The 20,493-nt window shown below is 38.2% G+C and overlaps 1 protein-coding gene across 1 annotated transcript; it reads right to left on the bottom strand.

Annotated features, from left to right (window-relative positions):
- Nucleotides 1–4,731: 4,731 nt before the first annotated feature.
- Nucleotides 4,732–20,353, bottom strand: f8 (coagulation factor VIII, procoagulant component). Its single transcript, XM_046866682.1, has 25 exons — nucleotides 20,103–20,353; nucleotides 19,263–19,354; nucleotides 18,630–18,752; nucleotides 16,194–16,406; nucleotides 15,885–16,058; nucleotides 15,176–15,400; nucleotides 14,829–15,081; nucleotides 14,334–14,499; nucleotides 14,137–14,218; nucleotides 13,010–13,227; nucleotides 12,620–12,770; nucleotides 12,314–12,523; nucleotides 11,097–12,189; nucleotides 10,584–10,749; nucleotides 10,230–10,466; nucleotides 9,843–10,071; nucleotides 9,445–9,627; nucleotides 9,183–9,299; nucleotides 8,979–9,050; nucleotides 8,787–8,872; nucleotides 8,441–8,602; nucleotides 7,930–8,074; nucleotides 7,447–7,595; nucleotides 6,576–6,758; nucleotides 4,732–5,950 (listed from the first exon to the last, which is right to left on the bottom strand). The coding sequence occupies exons 1-25, from the start codon at nucleotides 20,249–20,251 to the stop codon at nucleotides 5,795–5,797; spliced, it is 5,034 nt and encodes a 1,677-aa protein (XP_046722638.1). The 5' UTR covers nucleotides 20,252–20,353; the 3' UTR covers nucleotides 4,732–5,794.
- Between the last annotated feature and the right edge of the window lie 140 nt (nucleotides 20,354–20,493).

The following is a 20,493-nucleotide window of genomic DNA, read 5'->3' as shown; positions in this document are numbered from 1 at the left end:
GCACCCAAGTCATCTTCCCCTCACCCACATAAATTCCTGATTTTATTAATACCCTTGCGGATGAATGAACAAAAAACTCCACGAAAATCTAGTGGAACATCGTCCCAGAAGAGTGGCAGTTATTATAGCAGCAAATTGGGACTTAATGTGAAATGGGATACTCCAAAAGCACATGCCAACCTTATAGTCAGTCTTATTCAATCTTATCTTACAGGCGTCCATGTGTTTTCGTGCTGCGGTAATGTATGACTTTCCATTTTTGGTAAATAAAGTGATAAATCTATCTATCTATTGATCTAAAAACACGTTTTTTTTACACAAGCCCTGCGGTGGAACTGATTTAAAGTCGTTTATTTGAACCTAACAAATCTTACTGCTTCAAAACAGAGTCAGGGTGAAATAATAAAAGGAAGTATATATGGAATTGTCCCAAAAAAAAAAAGCGTACCGAGGAAACATTACATTACGACTTCTCATTGTAATCTGTGGACTTTTACCGCCCTCTTTTATTTTCTTTTTTCCGTTTCGAACAAGGCGTAAAGATTAGACAGTACTTTTCATCACTCCGATACAATCAATGAGGCAGTCTATAAATATTAACACGCCGAGTTACATCCCAACAGTCGCTGCACGAAGGGTAACTTCTGGTTTTCTTCTGCTTTTGGACAAGTTGTTTTTGTTTTGGATCAGATAGCAAGGTGATGCATGGGGACTCAAATCTTTTCCCACAGACGTTTGCACAGTTTACTAATAACACACAACCAGAACACTTCCTGTCACACAGGAACTGATAGTAGTGTTCAATTCTATCACTCTCAGAGTGGATATATTTTCTTTATTCTTTAAGGGCCTCATTTTCCACACACACACACACACACAGTCCCAGTTATATCTTCGTGAGAACTTTTTTCAGGCTAATTATTGATGCAAATAACGCATTCTATGACGCATGTAAATCTGATTACGACCATAATATCAGTGAGCAAAAGAAAAAGATATTTAAAATATAAATATAACAAATAAATACAATAAAAAAAATGTTAAATCTAAAGATTTTTATTTAATTTTTTTTTTTACTTATATATCTTATATGATGTTGAAAATCTTTCATCGAATTTTCATATACTTTTATTTCATTCCCAGTGCCCAATCCATGAAACAGTCCCAGTCTCAAATCAGAGTTCTAATCACACACACCTGCTGCCAATCCCACCCGCAGCACTCAAACCTTTAAAAAGAGACCATCTTTCATACTGCTTTTACAAAGCAGGTGATCAGAAGTATCTATATTGCTTCACCAAGCCTTTCGTTTGTTTATCATGATTTTCTTTCTTGAGAGATCTGTCTCAGCCTTTGTGTTGTGAAAAATGACATAAAAATAATTGGATGTAAAAAGGAAAATTATTTACAAGGGCACCTGAAGTTTTTTCTTACAAGTTGTTGATTATAAACATGAACTATGCTAATAGCTAAAGCTAATTAATTGGTGTAGCATGAAAGAAATTTAGCTTTCGGGACCTGGGTTATACTGATTAATATTAATGATGAACACTATCTTTAATCTCACCTCAGTTTTCTAGAGGTTCTTCACTGTAAAATAGCATAATCAAGAACACAATATTGTAGTCTGTTATAAGCCCAACCAACCAAGTATCAAAAACGATTATATTGTAAATCAGTAGCACTCATTAAAACATTTCCTCTGTGATGTCACCGCAAATAAAATCTGTTTATTTATTAAACTGAGCCGGAGAGAACTGAATGTTCCACTCGGCATAGCGAAAAAAATCACAGCTTTGTCTAATTTGCTTTTTAAACTCATTTTCCAAGCACTAGAGAGGTTTATTGGTTATATTGCATGCGAAAGGCTTTTGGGCCTTAAGAGACTTTTAAATAGCAACACACAACGCATGTGAAAGCAAGTAAGAGCAACATCCTGTTGCGTCACTCAGGAAAAAAGTTTCAGTAACGAATTAAGGCAATGTGGTGCATTCAGAACGATTGAGACAGTGTGTGTTGTGCAGGTGTTTTAAACACTTTCTTGTAATCATGCTGTAATATGTGGTTCATTTTTATTTTTTTTTTTACTTGACCATGTGATTAGCAAAATAATGGAAATCTGCAAAGTCAAATACAAAATTAAATAAATTAACAATTTATGTTTTAAACGTTTAACCGTTTCGAGTGAGTGGTTCATGGATAAGTAAAAGTCGATTTATAGTGTTGTTCCGAAAATAGGTGCCTTGGGCATTGTCACAATGGTCAGTGTTACAGAAATCTAGGTTTGTGGCAAGGAAAAAACCCCTGAAACATCATGAAGCAATAACTTCATCCTCTTCCGAGTGACAGCAGATTGTGGATCTGAAACCTTCTGCACAAGTGTATACTATACAGGGAGTGCAGAATTATTAGGCAAATGAGTATTTTGACCACATCATCCTCGTTATGCATGTTGTCTTACTCCAAGCTGTATAGGCTGGAAAGCCTACTACCAATTAAGCATATTAGGTGATGTGCATCTCTGTAATGAGAAGGGGTGTGGTCTAATGACATCAACACCCTATATCAGGTGTGCATAATTATTAGGCAACTTCCTTTCCTTTGGCAAAATGGGTCAAAAGAAGGACTTGACAGGCTCAGAAAATTCAAAAATAGTGAGATATATTGCAGAGGATGCAGCAGTCTTAAAATAGCCAAGCTTCTGAGCGTGATCATCGAACAATCAAGCGTTTCATTCAAAATAGTCAACAGGGTCGCAAGAAGCGTGTGGAAAAACCAAGGCGCAAAATAACTGCCCGTGAACTGAGAAAAGTCAAGCGTGCAGCTGCCAAGATGCCACTTGCCACCAGTTTGGCCATATTTCAGAGCTGCAACATCACTGGGTGCCCAAAAGCACAAGGTGTGCAATACTCAGAGACATGGCCAAGGTAAGAAAGGCAGAAAGTCGACCACCACTGAACAAGACACACAAGCTGAAACGTCAAGACTGGGCCAAGAAATATCTCAAGACTGATTTTCTAAGGTTTTATGGACTGATGAAATGAGAGTGAGTCTTGATGGGCCAGATGGATGGGCCCGTGGCTGGATTGGTAAAGGGCAGAGAGCTCCAGTCCGACTCAGGCGCCAGCAAGGTGGAGGTGGAGTACTGGTTTGGGCTGGTATCATCAAAGATGAGCTTGTGGGGCCTTTTCGGGTTGAGGATGGAGTCAAGCTGAACTCCCAGTCCTACTGCCAGTTTCTGGAAGACACCTTCTTCAAGCAGTGGTACAGGAAGAAGTCTGCATCCTTCAAGAAAAACATGATTTTCATGCAGGACAATGCTCCATCACACACGTCCAAGTACTCCACAGCGTGGCTGGCAAGAAAGGGTATAAAGAAGAAAATCTAATGATATGGCCTCCTTGTTCACCTGATCTGAACCCCATTGAGAACCTGTGGTCCATCATCAAATGTGCGATTTACAAGGAGGAAAACAGTACACCTCTCTGAACAGTGTCTGGGAGGCTGTGGTTGCTGCTGCAATGTTGATGGTGAACAGATCAAAACACTGACAGAATCCATGGATGGCAGGCTTTTGAGTGTCCTTGCAAAGAAAGGTGGCTATATTGGTCACTGATTTGTTTTGTTTGGTTTTGAATGTCAGAAATGTATATTTGTGAATGTTGAGATGTTATATTGGTTTCACTGGTAAAATAAATAATTGAAATGGGTATAAATTTGTTTTTTGTTAAGTTGCCTAATAATTATGCACAGTAATAGTCACCTGCACACACAGATATCCCCCTAAAATAGCTAAAACTAAAAACTACTTCCAAAAATATTCAGCTTTGATATTAATGAGTTTTTTGTGTTCATTGAGAACATGGTTGTTCAAATTAAATCCTCAAATAAAATTAATCCTCAAAAATACAACTTGCCTAATAATTCTGCACTCCCTGTAAAGTGTAATCATATGCTCTTACATCACTCTGAGAAAAAGAGGTTTTGATTTCATTCAAGGTTTAAACTTTATCACATTTAAGTGTATGATGAAGTGTAGACCGCAGTGGTTGGATTTCCTGTGTATTTCCATAAGTCCTTGTATGCTTCATTAGTATTAGTTGGAACTCTGGGTGCATCCTAACATTTTAGTCATTCCATTTACATTTTAAACAGAATTGGTTTAGCTTAGTCATGTTTGCCGAGACATTGTTTTTTCCAATTTTCTTTGAGATTCCGGCATCCTCACCCTAAACCAGTAGCAGATTTTACACCCAGTGATGGACGAAGTACACAAACAATGTACTTGAGTTAATAGTAATAGCATGCAAAAGCATTTGGTTTTCAAAGTACTATGATTTATTATGGCTATAATGTCAATTCTGTCACAAGACTCAGTTTATCTAAAAAGACTCTCAGCAAACCAATCTATTAATACAATGATATTAATTCCTTAAACACTGATATCTATTCAAATGATCATGAGACCAAAACCTTTTCAGCTAATAAAAGAAAATAGCAACTATATCCACGGGTGTTGTGGAAAGTTAGAGTCAGGATTTTCCATTATTTAATGCTTTGCTACTTAAGTACAGTAATTAAATACATTTACTACATTAACACCATTGTGGATGATTGAAATCAAAAAGCATGAATGAATCATTTTTTTTTCTTTCTTTCTGTGGATCGCTTCTGTTTGAGTAACCGAAGTACCCGGTTTAATGGGTCGAAATGCCGGGGCGCACACACCAGTTTCACGCTTTAATCCTTTTATTTCATTATAAATCACATCACATGAAGTCATATAAATTCTTTCACAGTGCAAACGTCAACATTCCAAATAAAACATTAGTAGTGTTAATAGTGTCCTCGAGATGGGACAGTACATGTGGCTAAGATAACGTGGCTGATAAATGAATGTATACTGATATTTGATCCTCTTGTAGTCACGTGAGCAGATCGAAAACGCTTTTTAAAGACGTGTAATGAGCAGCATGTCTGATAGAGATCTGTTGCGTAGGTCATAAATAATACTGACTGGCAGAATAAACACATAGAATAAGAATAAATATAAATACATATGATTTCCTGTATATACTGAATTGCCTTTTCATCAGGTCTACATGAACAGGTCACTAACTGGACCATGAAAAATGTATTAGTAATTCAATATAAAGGACCACAGGAAGCACAGAAGGCCAGATATTTTTCAATAACCCCCTTGTTAGATTAGCAGTGACACTGCCATGGTAACAGTGTGTGTTCTGCATGAGTGTTATCAGGTACAACAGCAGCGCTGTGGTCATAAACGGCCAAAGATAAAGGGTTAACGCAGACTGTGCATGGGAAACGATAAACTATGCTCTCTAACTGTACACCTAGAAGCTGAACCAACAAAGTTGTAGTGTACAGCAACACCACACACACACACACACACACATACAGCAAACTGGCTACTGTTAGCAGCTGTACATATACCTAAAGTGACACAGGTATACATAATGAAAAGGCATCCTAGTCTATACACTTTTTCTTAAATATATAGTAATAAATATTGTTCTCTCAGTAGGTCCCAACTGTTTAGAAATCCATTTACAGCAAAATAAAAGAAACATTTTACATTCGGTGTCTATTACCTCCTTTTTTTCCCTAACATTATATTTCTCTTACATTTTATTCACATTCCTTCTTCTTCACTCACACACTTTTACTATCTTACTCACTCTCTCTCTCTCTCTCTCTCTCTCTCTCTCTCTCTCTCTCTCTCTCTCTCTCTCTCTCTCTCACACACACATACACAAACACATGGTGTCTCTCAGAGTCTTTGTTGTGTATCACAGCCCAGGAACTCCACCCTCAGAGCGATGTCATTAACCCATCCTTTTGGATGGATGCGAATGAATCGAGTGAACAGTGGAGGCTCGAACACGTTCAGCTTCTGCTCGTCGTGCTCGCTGTTCCCTTCGAAGATCTGCAGATGAATGGACGCACTCATAAGTAAAAGGCGGTACACTTTATAACGCTTCAAAAGCATTGTACTATTCACTTTTATTATTTCAATGAATCAATATTTTTCATTGAAGAGAAAAATTGATTCATTTATAGACTCAAAAAGAGAGTCAGGTTCAGAAAATGTACTTTATACTAATACTATATCAATATATCATCTCCTATTGGTTGCCTCTAAATATGGGAAATTCAGATCTGTTTGAATATATACTGTACTTCAGACAATGTTTTCAGAAAATAGTCTTCGAATGTCACTCTGTGAACTCATCTGCCATCTAAAAACTTGAACCATTTGCATATTTTAATTCAATTCCAGGTCAGTATTATAGGACATGTGACGACTCATCTACCAGTATGGACTGGGAATCTGTTCCATAGGAACCACATACAAGGAAAAAAAGAAAAAAATGTGCAGGACAGCAGGAGCTGATTGTTTTCTAATTCAGTAATATAGGGAAAAAAATAGAGTAAATGGAATTATGATTTGTTTACTCACGCATATTCATCACTGTGTTCTAGTCATTTGATTTGAAAATTTTTTGATGCAAATTTTAGTCGGTATTTAGAAAAAGAGACTCTTCACACACCTTCTCTTGTTGTGTTCCCGGCTCGGTGACCATGGCCCAGCTGTGGCCGTCATCACTAACCGAGATGGAGAACTCGGTTACCATCATGCTTGTGAACACAGATTTGGCCCCCTGTGTGACAATGCCGGTGACTCTCTTCACCACCTGGAAGTCCACCTGCAGCCACTCGTATGGGTTACTAGACTAGGAAAGAAAAGAAAGGGTAAAAGAAATGTTACAAACGGTATAATAACTACACACAATTACACAAATCACAAATATGCCACAAACAAAGATGTGTAATGTGTCATTTGTTTGATAAAAAAAAATCCTCTCTAGTTGCAGCATAAGTGAAATAAGTGTGGTGTACGTGTGGATCATGTGGGAATTAATCAACACTGGGAAAGTAACATTTACTGTACCGCTGACCACTCCATCTTCGTATTGTGTGTGTGTGTGTGTTTGGCTGCTTTCAGACGGAAGTGGTGAAAGTGATGAGTCATGTTCGGGGAGCGAAACAATGTGGCTCGCACGTCTCGCTCCAAAACACACGGCTATAGGAAGCGCTTAACAATAGTGTTTAAACGTGCAGCTGCCAAGAGACACCAGATTACTGATAAACCTTTTATCAGTACATTTTTTTGGTAGCAGTGGTGTTATTACCGCCAAATTTTTGATGAATAGTAGGCTTTTTTGGTATACGCCAAAAATCACTATAATAACGATGAATGAATTATGTCTTAAAGTGTTCTTTTGCATTTTATTATTACTTAAATTTCACTTTTCAAAAATGGCCACACTGTGGTATAAATGCTAATAGATTCTGCAAGGGAATATTTGTAGTATGCAAGTACACGAATAGCAATTTGAAATCGGTTTTTCCTCAAGGTACCTTGGGTCTCCATGCATTGGCGCTGCCATCTTGGTTGAGCCGGGCAAGGTCTGGGTACCACGAATTTCTCCAGCTTTCCCGGAAGGTGGAAGCGCTAACCGAGTTCTTGGGAATCAGTCTTCTTTGCATTCCTAACGGCATCGAGCAACCTAAAACCGATACCATAATTTTTTTTGGGTCTTGAAAACATTACCAAACTCTCAATGCACTGATCGACTTGGACAGTATTCAGATTTCATAGCAAAATTGTTTATACTGGTGTTCAATATTGAAAAAAATTTTGGCTTTTTTATTTATAACAGACAGAAGCAGTTACAGACTACTCCCTGTAATTGTATGTATTATTCAAGCACTAAATATTAGTGGTCTCAGTTGAATGTTTATTGCTTAGGTTTTAGAAAAGAATTCTTCAGACCTTTAGACCCATCTGTTACATATAGATTTGTTTCAGTATTTGTTTTATTTGACTGTGTATGTACTCACTGTTGAGGTCGCAGCCCAGCAGTTCAAACCTCAGAGTGGGCCTGGTGACGTATGTGATTGGATGGATGCGAATGTAGCGGCCGATAATTGGAGGAGTAAAGAGGTTCTCGTTTACCCTGGAGCCATCCAGGTTTCCATTAAATTTCTAGTTAAAAAAAAATAAGTCTGGCTTATTAATATCGAAACCATGAAGACAATTTAAAACACGATAGACTAGATAAGACAGGATAAGCTATTGGCATTTGCGGGATTAAGGTTGTATTACGTGTTGTTGTATTGAGGCTAAAATTTCAGGGCTAGTCCTAAAACTGTGTTGATGCTAGCACATGTTGCTAAGTCACACATACAGGCTGGGACTGGTAGTATGCTGATAACACATTGATATAGGTGTTGTTTTTATGCATTGCGTAGTCAATTATGATTGTAACGGACAGATGTGGGGTCCTATGTTTTGTTGTGTTGTTCTGAGGGTTAATAAATCGTTCAGGCTAGCACTAGGTCTGATACTAACATATCCTAATTCGCTGCTGTTTCCTTTGTACGTCTTCCACGTTTTCTGGTCCAGACTATAGCTGATAGTAAAGATCACAGTGAACATGTCTTTCAGGCCAAATGACGTTTTTGCGCCCTGGGTCTGGATCCCGTGGACCACCATTGGCCGTAGCAAATCCACCTAATGCAAACAAAAGTATTTTATTTCATATTCATTCAGGAGCTACACAAACAAGCTTTTTTGGCCATTTGTTTAGCATTTTGTTTATACATCATATATGACATGAAACAACATATTATACAAAAGAGACATTCGGGGCATGAGGAATGTTTCGGTTTGGCTTTGAACAAGCAGGATACCGTACCTGGAGCCAGGATTTTGCACTGTTGCCAATCCAAGCGTTTACTGATCCAGATAAGTGCAGTCGGGCTAATCTTGCCTCCCATTTATCTGTCCAGACAAGGAAATGATTCAAGGAAATTTCAAGCTTATAAAAATAATTTTGGTATTCAGAATTTTAAAACTGAAGTCTCAATAGATCTATAGTTTATTATACCCCAATGATCGGATTCAGTAAGTTGGTCATCATCGATCCATCCTGACTGCATTCCCAGTGGCTGAATACATTCTGCAAGACCAGATCCATGTTAGGTAATCATTGGTCATTTACACAAAATAATGACTACAGAAATCTCTACATTTGTACTTCTCTACATTTCAGAGTATGTTAAATGCATATTGGGTTATCGCTGATTCTTACGTGGGTTATAAACAAGAAGTTTGGCTCTCATGCCAGAGAGTTGGTGATCTCCAATGGTGCACTCCACCAGCCATGTGCCCACTACTCCTGGTCTCATTTCAATGCTTCCAAATGCACCTGCAACAAGGGATGAGGGAAAGAATGACTGATCATGAGCGTTACCTTTGGATCAGAACAGCTATTTCTGTATCATTAGCTATTTCTCATTGTCTTTTAATGCATAAAAAAATACACATTTATTGTATTATTTAAATATGGTTACCTGGATAAAGGTTGAAGATGCCCAGGCGATGTTCTTCGTGTTTCCCAGTGCTAAATGGTAATCCATGGAAGTGGACAGCATGAAACTCTCCACCACTGCCCACGTTAAGCAGGTGCCAGCGAGATGTCTGGTGCTGCGCCACCACCAGGCCAGGTAGAGTTTCTGCGACATATCCGTTTATTGCTACATCACATCAAGAAGAGCAAACCAATTAGAGTGGAACATAAATGTCAATACATTAAAATTCTGCAAAAATTGGACAAATTACCGAACCTTTCGATTATCAAACAGTCTGTAGGTCATTGGTTATATTTCTATTGATTAGCTTATATGTAATAAAGGCACTAAGTAAACACATCATACTATAATATACAGCGAGCATAGAATTTGACTTGTACCAGCAAATTTGTTGTTGCTCTCAAACCAGGGATCATCTAATTTGGCCTTGCAAGGTGATGTACAAAACTTTGCGATGTTGTAATCCAGATACCAGCTCTTGGTTTCATCAAAAATGGTGAACAGAAGGAATAAATCCTGCACTCCCGGTTGCAGGAGGACACGTGGCTTGAGGGTCCCTGGACGACAGATCAGCAACGGACCAATCAGACCAGAGTTAATGTCCTTCTCCTGAGATACACAAATCATGCACGTCATCCTGACAGTCCGAGTTGATTTAATTATACTGCTTATACAAAATTACGGGTGTTTGGTTCATCTCATGTAGCTCTTTAAAAAAAACACAATGGGGCAAATTCTTTAAAAGTTTCAAGAGTGATATTGCATACCATATTAACTGTAGAGTAATAGGCCCCGGCCTTGCAGTCAAAGTCTTTGGATGACGGTCCTTGTCTTTTGGTAATTCTCCAGTTGTAGATCCTTTCTTCCCCAGGAGGCACTGGATCGCCAGGTACCTCATCCTCCCTTAGTTCCGCCCCCTGTGGTGCAGAGCTCACCATAGTCCTATCGTACACCCCATGTAGGTGCAGGGAGTACGGTCTGGAGGCTGTGTTCTTAAAAACGACCTGTAACGGATGACAAACAGGAGAATGTATCCACAAATCAACCATGGTTACATATTTTAAAATGTTGTTTCCATATAAGATTGAGATGTTTCTAATTCAAAGTAGGATCACACTTACAGTGAGGACATCATTAACCTCCACCTTGATCACAGGACCCATAATTCCAAGGTGCTCATCTAGTTCGCCACGTTTCACAGGGTTCTTGAAGCCTCTATCCTGATATGCTCGGTATACAACTTTTTTGTAGGCTGGGAAATACTTTTTCATTCCTCTCTTCATCTCTCTGTGTAGACACATTTTTCCTCGCATTATTAATATTCAGAACAGCTCGCTAATTGGCTTGCACATAATCAGTTAGTTGTAATATCACACAATATTCAGAATGGAATGCAGTGAGGAAGCAGTGTTAAGTTCACTGTCTGACAGTCTGATGTCACACTGATATCCATCTGATATTCACATCTTTAATCATGTAAAATCTGGCAACCCTTGATGTGTAAACCACAAACAGGCAATCTGCATAATGATTGGTGGGTTTAGAGAACAATTTACACACAGTAGATAGTTTACATTACAACTGAACTTAAGTCTCTGAATAGGGTGCAAAGTCAACGAAAACTTATACTCTACCTGGCACTGATTAATTGAGAAGGTTTGTCGATCCCGTAATCCCACATAACCTCCTCTGCTGCGATGTAATAGCTACGGAATTTCGATTCACCAGACCTGATATCAAGCTCGTCATTTGAGGGTAAGCTCAGAGTAGTGTTGTTGTCATCATCTTCGTAATCGTCATACTCCAAGTTTGGAAGGTTTTTCACGTAAGTGTCGTTCCGTGATGAGTTTGATGAGGGCTCTGAGAGCTGAGAGCTCAAATCCAGATGTTGCACATCTTTGTGGATATATTTAGGAGGATTTAGACTTTCTATCAGTTTGTCCTGCTGTAGAACTGGGTCTTTTAGAACATCATTGTCACTCATTGCATCGTTTCTTTTTGTGGCCTCACTGATATTTGTTTGCGATATCTCTCTTCGAGTCCTCTCGGTTAAATTAGCCAAATCGGAGGTCGTATTCATCCCTGATTTTTGAAGGAATTTCTTAATCAGGTCAATAGATTGACTGTTATCTAGAGTTGATGTTTTAGAGTTATCTACATCCTGGTATCTCACTGTTTTTTTGACCTCCATCCTAACCACGGCATCCACTTTCGACTCACTCTGACTCATCGATTCTGTATCAGTTCTGTTGGAACGAAACGGAGGATGATCACTCTCTGCTTCTGTGTCATTGTCTACAATAGCAAGTCTCTTCTGGCGTTTAGAAGAACTCATATCCACATCATTGAGTTGATCCAGAATATCCTGTGGAATTCCTCCCTGAGAGAGAACATCCAGGTCCTCGCCTTCATCCAGTGGGACAAGTTTTCTCTTGCATACCAGGGTGTTCATCTCCCCTTTTTTCTCTAAGGGGATCTTGGTGTTGTTTTCCTGCTTTGTTTGGCTTGTGTTGCGTGACACTTTTTGGCAAACCTGGATAGTTACAGTTCGATTCCTCCTCCTGAAACCTCGTGCGATTTGGAAGTGCTTATCTATTTGATCCTCCAAGTCCTCGTAATCACCTGTGTCCACCAGGGGGAGCTCTCGTTCACAGTTAAACACAGAGTACCGTACACTCATTCCCTTTGCTTTTAGAGTGGGATCGAAGGCACCAATCTCCCACTCACCTGGATAAATTATTTTTACATTAAGGAATAAGGATTAAAGAAACACTACAACAGACACATTATGAAATACAGTGACCGGAATGAGATTAAGGCAATGGTACAGCCAGAAAGCTTGTATTCTTACCTTCAGTCTCCATCTCAGTGATGACGGTGTCACCGATCAATGGAAAAAGTGTAAGGACTGTACCATAGGTTCTGTCTCTTTCAAACGGGTTTCCGGTGAAATACACTGACAGGAAATCACTCTGCATACCTACATTGGCCACGTGCCAGAGCATAACATCACCAACACACATCTTAAACTGTAGACTGTTATGCATGAAACCATTAACGCCTGCAAGAGAAAAGAGATTGAATGAGGAAAAAGATCCGCTATATTATTTTTCTAGTTGTTGCTACACAACATAAACAGGGTATAGGTGACACTTACTGTGCATGACATTAGCGTTGTAGAAACTGGGATCATTGCGATCGATATTGGAATGGGTTTCGCTGAACTTCTTGAAATTCTCATCGGCATACCAGCTTTTGTTTTCATCAAAAATGGTGAACATGAGGTGTTTTTCTCTGTCTGAGGATAACTAAAAGAATATACACATGTTGGTCATGTTACCAAGTCTATCTATTTATCCATTAGTCCATTCACCATACATTTCACCCACTGTTGCATAACACAACATCCATCCCTGTATTCATCAAACTGAGGTTTGGATCCTCCAAAAAACCAGCAAACATTTAAACAAAGACCTCAATTATGAACCACATACAGTATAACAATCAATATTTCCTATTGAATTCTTTAACTGAGAGTTACACTTACCACTTTTCCTCGTTTGTCCAAACTCTCTGATTTGCAAATGATAAGTGGCCCAACCAGGCCAGACGCCATGTCTCGTTCTGGATCCCCAGTGCTGTGGTAGAGGCGTGTCAGACAGCGGGGGTCGGCCTCTATGGGCGCATCCTCTGCTGTCACTTTCCACAGGTACATCATTATCTCACCTGGTGGGACAGCCAGAGAGCGCAGGTCCACCTGCTTGTCTTTACGCCCCACCAGGACACAAAATACACTGGTTATTTTCAGAGTCAGTTGTAACTTCATCAATGTATCAAAGTCATATGTGCAATAACGTTGTAAAGTATCCTGATGGCAGAAACATCACTAAATTCCAAAAACATCAGTCACAAATCTGCCCATTAGCATTTAACAGCTGTAAAAACTTCCTAAACATGGTGAGACCTTCAGAAAAAGAGCTTTTAGCCTTTGTGAGAAACAAATCAGGTGCAGGCATTAATCTAAGGTCATGGGAAAGGGTAATCCTGTTATAAGATTTTAGGTTACATTTGTAATCGTTTGGCTTTGCTTTTAACGGCTTTGCTTTTCAAATCACATTTGTAGAGCAGGAAATCCTGCATTTGGCACCAAGTAAGATCTTGATCACATTTAACCAAATGTTTGTGGACACCTATCCATCACACCCATACAGTATGTCGGCTTTCTCCTAAATGCCGCCACAAAGTTGGAAACTCACAGTTCTACTACATAGACATTCTATGTATGTTGTAACGTTACAATTTTCCCATCACTTTGGAAGGGTCCCAAACCTTAGACTAGAATATTTCGGCATAAATATACTGCTGTGCTCAAATCTTGGAGCACAACGACACGGTTTTCCAAGGCTGGACTTAAATAACTGAACACCTGTGGGATTTCACTGACTGAACTTTGTGTCACCTGACACTTGTACCTAAACTCACTAATGCTCTTGTTGCTGAAGGATCCCCATAGCCACACTCCAAAATCTAGTGAAAAGTCTTCTCAGAATAGTAAAAATGATTACAACAAGAAATGAGGACTAAGTCTGGAATGCAATATTCAGCATGACATATAGGTGTGATAGGTGTGGACATTCTTTTGGACATCGAGTGTATTTGAGTGTGTACTCTTACCTCTCCTCTTCACTGACTGCACGCTGACAAGTCCATTTGGAAAGATGTTATATGGTTGATTAGCCATATTTTTAAAAATAATCTGAAATGTATTAGTCAATGGTGTATGAGTATTTTCCTTTAGTTTTCAGACTGGCATATACATTTTAAAAAATGAGGTTATTTGTTATTTTTTCTTATACATTATTTTTTGTTACCTGAAACTGGTCATTCACTTCTCCCCTAAGCTCTGGCCCAATCAATGCATTGTTTTGGCTTTTCTTCTTTGTAAATGTGCTATCTGTGTACTCGACATAAGCCACCTTCTTATAGACTTCACCCAAGCGCTGTGTTGGTTGAATGGACGGCTCCGACTTCAAAGGTCTGGAAAAAAATTAACAAATAAATTCCAAACACACAAAAACCTCAGGGTTCACACAGACCTCTTCCCAGACTTGTTTATGTTACTCCTACTTGTCTGGATAACACAGAATCACCAAAGTTACCTCATCAAAATGACTCAGCCAAATGATTTTTCAAGATACTTAGAAATGGCCAAGTCAGGTATAACAAATATTAGTACCACATCAACTCATTCAAGCTACTCAGATAAACTGAATTGGGCTCTAAGAATTAACTCATCAAACATGTTCACAATGACACCAAACTCAAATAAACAGAGGAGTAAATAAAAATTTTGCAAGTGTTCGTACCGGTCACCCTGAGGGTTATAGTCCCATATGACCTCCTCAGCACTGATGTAATGAACCCAGACTTTGGGGCGTCTCCCACCAGACCTTAGAACCGATGGGGGTCCACCAGGTCGGAACAAAACTGAAAAAAGATTATCCATTGGGTAGTCTTCATCATTATCATCTTTATCGAAAGTTTGCTGGACATTTCGCTTTTCAGGCAGCTCGTTGGATTCTGGGCAGTTCTCCACAGTAAAGAAGGCACTCATACCAGCTAAGCATATAAATACAAACAAACAAACACGTGTTAGAAGAGCACGCAGAAATTTGTGTTCTTTGTATCAAGTCCTCAAAAAGACTCCACTGACCTTGCCGATGTGAGTGGATCCTGCAGGAAATCAGAAACTTTCCTACAGCATTTGGCTTGAGCAGGGCGGTAGTGAGGGTCATAGGAGCTATTTCCAGTGTAACCCGTCTATGGTCCATTATTTTTAATGTGTGGTCTTGGAACTGAATGGTGTGGATGTCTGGAGTGGAGCCCAGACCAATAAAGTGCCAGGAAACTTCTGGAATCTTCTGGCAAAACTTCAGAGCTGTTAAAAAAAAAGGAGTAAAAACTGGTTAGAACTATAATCTTGAGGTTTTGCCCCATTAAAAAAGGTCAGTCATTCCACCCATCCGCCCAAGCACAGCCTTTTAGCAAAACATCCGTCCATACAGTATCCAAGCCACCAAATGATGCATTTAACAAAACTGTTTATCTGGTTATTAATCTATTAACCAAATTTATCCATCCATTTATCCATCTATCTAATCCTCCACCTTTGGATAATGAAGACTGTAATCACTACACACTGACTGAACATTTAATAGGAAGGATGAAGCTTTTGTTTTTTATATCTTCAGAATTGTAGCACATTCAATGTCCTTTACTGAGTACAAACTTGAAAAAAACTTCGGATATATTATTAGCATAGACTGTAATTATAAAGCCTGGAAATTTGCAAGGATAAAATTCATGACCCCTGAAAAATCTACCAAGATTGGTTAATTATTATGAATTAATGTTGACCCAACCTTTTAGTGTGGAATTGACGTATCCGTTGATGGTGTGAAACTGTTGGCGATCAGATGATTTCCTCAGTTTAGCTGCTCTGCCCACGTCCCTGTACCAACTCTTACTTTCATCAAATACGGCAAATAGCAGCACAAACTCGGGTATCTTCCGTTGACGGTCCTCGGTTAGTGAACCTGAACATGGGTCAATGGTCATTGTAGTTAAAATCATGTACAACCAACTGGTTCATTAGTATGACAAAGTTGTTTTTTATTGGGCAATAAAACATGATTGTTACCAAGACCCTGAAAAATCCAATAACATCAGACCTGATTTGCAGATGAGGAAAGCACCAATGAGTCCCGAATTTAAGTCTCGCACAATGTCCACCTGTGAGGAGTACGAGTATGTGAGGCACTCAGGGTCTGTGATGGTGGGTCCACTGTTCGGATGAATGTCCCACACATATTTATAATATCCACCAGGCTGGACCGCATCATCCCCCTGCTCCTGGAGTGATGTGGAGTCCTCGTAACCAGCACCTGGACATAATACAACAAAGCCGTGAAAACTAGATCATAAATAAATTGTGGTAACAATGTATAATCTATAAAATCTGACTAAATAGAACATAACAGGACTTTTATAGGAAAAAAAAAATCTAACATACTTTAATAAATATAGAATACATTATATAATTTAATATAAAATTAGGCTTACAGGAAATAAAGAATAAACAAATAATTATATAAAGAATTGTTATTGTTATTATTTTTATTAGTCGGTCAGCTTTCTTATCATCCCCAGCTTTCAATTATCACCAGGGTTAAAACTTGTATTATATTACAGGTGAAACAAAAAACAAAAGGCTTCTTAACTGATGAAAATGTCTGCTTCTTTTACTGATTACAGAAATCCCAGCATTGCATAAAAAAAGACTTCCAACATTACCAAATTTAGGATTTATGAATCAAGTGTTAACTGATTTTATTGACCAGGACCATGTCTTCTTCACGAATAAATACATAACTTTGTTTAAATCTATTTATACTTACATTTTAAAGATGTACAACTTTGTAGGCAGATCAGCCTCTGAAAGATTTTCAACCCCTAAAATTGATCCAGAATGAGTCCACGTGACTTGATTTCAACCGTGCTTGGGTCACCCTAGTGCTACGCTCCCTCTATCAGCTTCCTGTAGCTGCACACACCAGATTTAAAACACTGACGCTTGCCTACAATGCCAAAAATGGACCATCTCACCCAGCACTGCAAAACACTCCGTACAATTCTCAACCACAGCTCGACTGGTCCCACCAACTCTCCAGGTACAAGGAAGACCTGTTTCCAGACTCTTCTCTGTTCTGGCACAATGGGAAAATGTGGAAGTGGAAAGTCTTCCACTTTATGTTGGGACAGCAGAGTCTCTAGCAGTCTTTAAATCATGTCTAAAAACCACCTTCCACATTTTCTTAAATGAGCACTTCTTTAATAAAAAATGCCTTTAAACTATTTTCTCAAAATAGAAAGTATTTCTAAAATACTTTCACAAGGGTTCATGAAATACCTTCACAAACCCTTCAGCAATTTGCTTGTTTGATCAGTTCCTTCAACATTACATTGACTCGGTTGATTGAGTAAACAATTTTTGATAGCAGCAGCTTTTCTCTGTCCGAATCACACAATAAATCTGACATATGCACCCAGTTAACAGATCAAATACTAGACCTACTTTGCATCAGCAGCACTGACTTAATGACAAACAAGTCATAGAAACTAGTTTCGAACTAATTAATCATGTTTGTTGAAATCATGTGCAAAATCATGATCAGCTACTTCAAGTAGGGTACAATATTCAGCAATCAAATATTTATTTACCATGCAATGTACACCTAGTTTCTTAACTGTAGCACCTTCTTCAATATAGATACATTTTCTGTTTTAAAAACAAACCAATCAGAGGCCGCATGTTTATGATGTCATACTACAGACTTCTTACAATCTATCTATCTTAGAGTATTTTAAAACTACAAAAATACAAAACACTAAAGTATATTGATATAAAATGTAAAGCCATTTTCATCAGCCCTCTCAAATACAATTTACAAAATCCTATTTTACATTTGAAATACACATTTGAAATACATGTATTATAAATACCGCTTGGTATAAGGGCATATGCCAAATGCCATAAAGGTAAAAGTAAGTTAGTGACATTATCATAGCTAGAAAGAGATATCCTTTCACCAGGTTTGCTTATTTTGAAGTAATTATATAAAAATCAGCATTTTGTGTTACTTAATCTGACGAGAAAACTTTGCCTTCAAAAAAGATTAACAAAGTGCTCAAATTAGAGACTCCATACAATGAATCTGGTACACTAGAACACAGTGTTTTATTTGTGAAATAATGTTACTGTTGAACAGCAACAGTCTGTCATTATTTTTAATACTTCTATTATGTGGAACACTCGCCATACAAATATGTATGAATCTGCTATGAAAGCAACAATTTATAACTACATAGAGAATTTTATCCAGAATTCTGCAAAAAAAAACGATTGCACCCAGTCATCTCAGTAAGTATCCCAGCCATAATAGGCTTTTCTATTACTCAGTGCTTCTGCTAATCCAGATTTGAGGGTGGATTTTAGAAATAAAAGAAACTGCGCAGCCACTACTATCACATGGTTTTCATAAGAGAATGAGACACCAAGAACATAATGATTCATGATGGAATTTTTAGTACTAACAAAATAAATTCACCTTCAGATTGTTTCCAGTAGGGAATGCCGATCGGAGAAATGCTGAAAGGATACGAGGCAAAGTTCTTGAAGTGGACCACTACTCTGTCATTCACCTCTACTCGGATCGTAGGACCCTGAATTCCTGCAGGGGAAAAAAAACACATGAAAAACATTACAATTTGACAGGTTCGAATTTTGGAGCAATTTTAGACACTTATTACCATTGTATTGAATTGACATGCTATTGTATTTAAATGCCATGGGAAAATCTTGAAAGAGGAGATCTGATGTGTTTTTAAATATAACCTCTGAGCTTAAAAAAATCCAAACTATCCAAAGAACCATTTATCCCACCTATAATATCCAATGATTTTCCTCATTAAACATTGTTGTATTTTTTTCTGCTTATGTCATTGTCATAAGCTGCTTGGGGGATTCACAAAGTAAAAAATTCATTGTATGATGTAACAGATTGTTTCCTGTACATATGACAATAAACTCGATTTGAATTGATCCAGTGTTGTGTTTCAACCTGGCAGTTGTGCTTTTTCCAATTGATTTCTATAAAATAACCACAGAAACTGTATGCACTAGGAAAATCTAACATAAATTGATGGTTCTGAAAATAAGATAATCAATTTATCGCACTAACCCGCCCATGGAGGTTCTGTTTTCGGGATGGTGAAAGTGGAGTCTGTAAATTCAGTGTACACGGCCTTGACAAATTTCTGACCGCTGGATCCCCTGTTAAAAATGAACAACATATTAAAAAATTACATGTCAGCGAAGCAATATATGGCGTTTTCTTTGTTGTGTATTAGGATAATTTGAATGATAACTTGGTCTCTCAAATGAGACAATGTTCATTGTTAAAAAACTCTATACAAATAAAAACTAGTTGAATTGGATTAGGATACCAAATATATACATACCCTGCCTACCAACTCAGATAGTATAAGTTACTATATTAGTAGAGTTATATAATATAGGTAACTTATGTTTTTTTATAGCACAATACACATTATGATATAAAAGTTAAACTTATGCTAAAGTTGCTGTATACTGGGATGCTGTATACAGGTACACAGGTGTGGGTTTTGTAAGAAACAAATCACGACTAGGCAAGCTGTTTTAAGAAAATAACTAACGACATGGCTTGACACAAATTAATGTCAACTTAATGTTTATTAATTTGCCATAACAGCATTTCCTGGGGTGTTTATTTTTTATTTCTTAAGTTAATATAATAAAAAAATAAAACCCCACAGATCCCATCATGCACCTGCAAAACACCAACAAAATGCTGACATTTAAAGCAATAAGTTTAAAGCAAAAAGTCATTTTGTCAATATCACAGATTTTCATTTATATGTTAAACTTGAATGTTTGTATTGCTAAAGAAATCAATTGTATTAGGTGTGCGTGTGTGTGTGTGTGTGTGTGTGTGTGTGTGTGTGTGTGTGTGTGTGTGTGTGTGTGTGTGGATAGGTACCTCTGATTTACAGCTGGATCTGTAGCCCCAGTGTTCAGGTAGTCCCAGCTCGTCTCCACTGCGGCAATGAAGAACTCCTGTATCTTTTCCACAGCATGCGAATCCGGAAGCCATTTGATGAGGAAGAGGATGAACAGTAGAGGCTTCATTGCAAGAGTTTGCACACACACTTGCAGTCACTTGAAGTCTTGCACTTACTCACTTACTCAGCTATACTTCACATACACACACACACACACTCCTGTTAAGGTTAAGTTCCTAATGAGTCGAGAAGACCAAGTGGAGGGATTTAAAAGAGAATCAGAAGGGGTGTGACCTCAACAAAGGGGAAGTGAGAATCTGAAGGAGGGAGGAAAAAATGAAGACAATATGGAATATTTTCTGAATGCAT

Source organism: Silurus meridionalis, chromosome 14 (genome assembly GCF_014805685.1).
Source record: "Silurus meridionalis isolate SWU-2019-XX chromosome 14, ASM1480568v1, whole genome shotgun sequence".
Lineage (NCBI taxonomy): Eukaryota > Metazoa > Chordata > Actinopteri > Siluriformes > Siluridae > Silurus > Silurus meridionalis.
This window is presented reverse-complemented; position numbering and strand designations above follow the sequence as displayed.

Excerpts from the sequence above, each read along its gene's own strand:
- f8 (XM_046866682.1), bottom strand. The coding sequence starts at position 20,251 with ATGAAGCCTCTACTGTTCATCCTCTTCCTCATCAAATGGCTTCCGGAT. Across the intron at positions 9,628-9,842 it reads GAGCAACAACAAATTTGCTG|CAATAAACGGATATGTCGCA; the intron begins GTACAAGTCAAA and ends GATGTGATGTAG. Across the intron at positions 8,075-8,440 it reads ACAGCAGCGAATTAGGATAT|AAATTTAATGGAAACCTGGA; the intron begins GTTAGTATCAGA and ends TTTTTTAACTAG.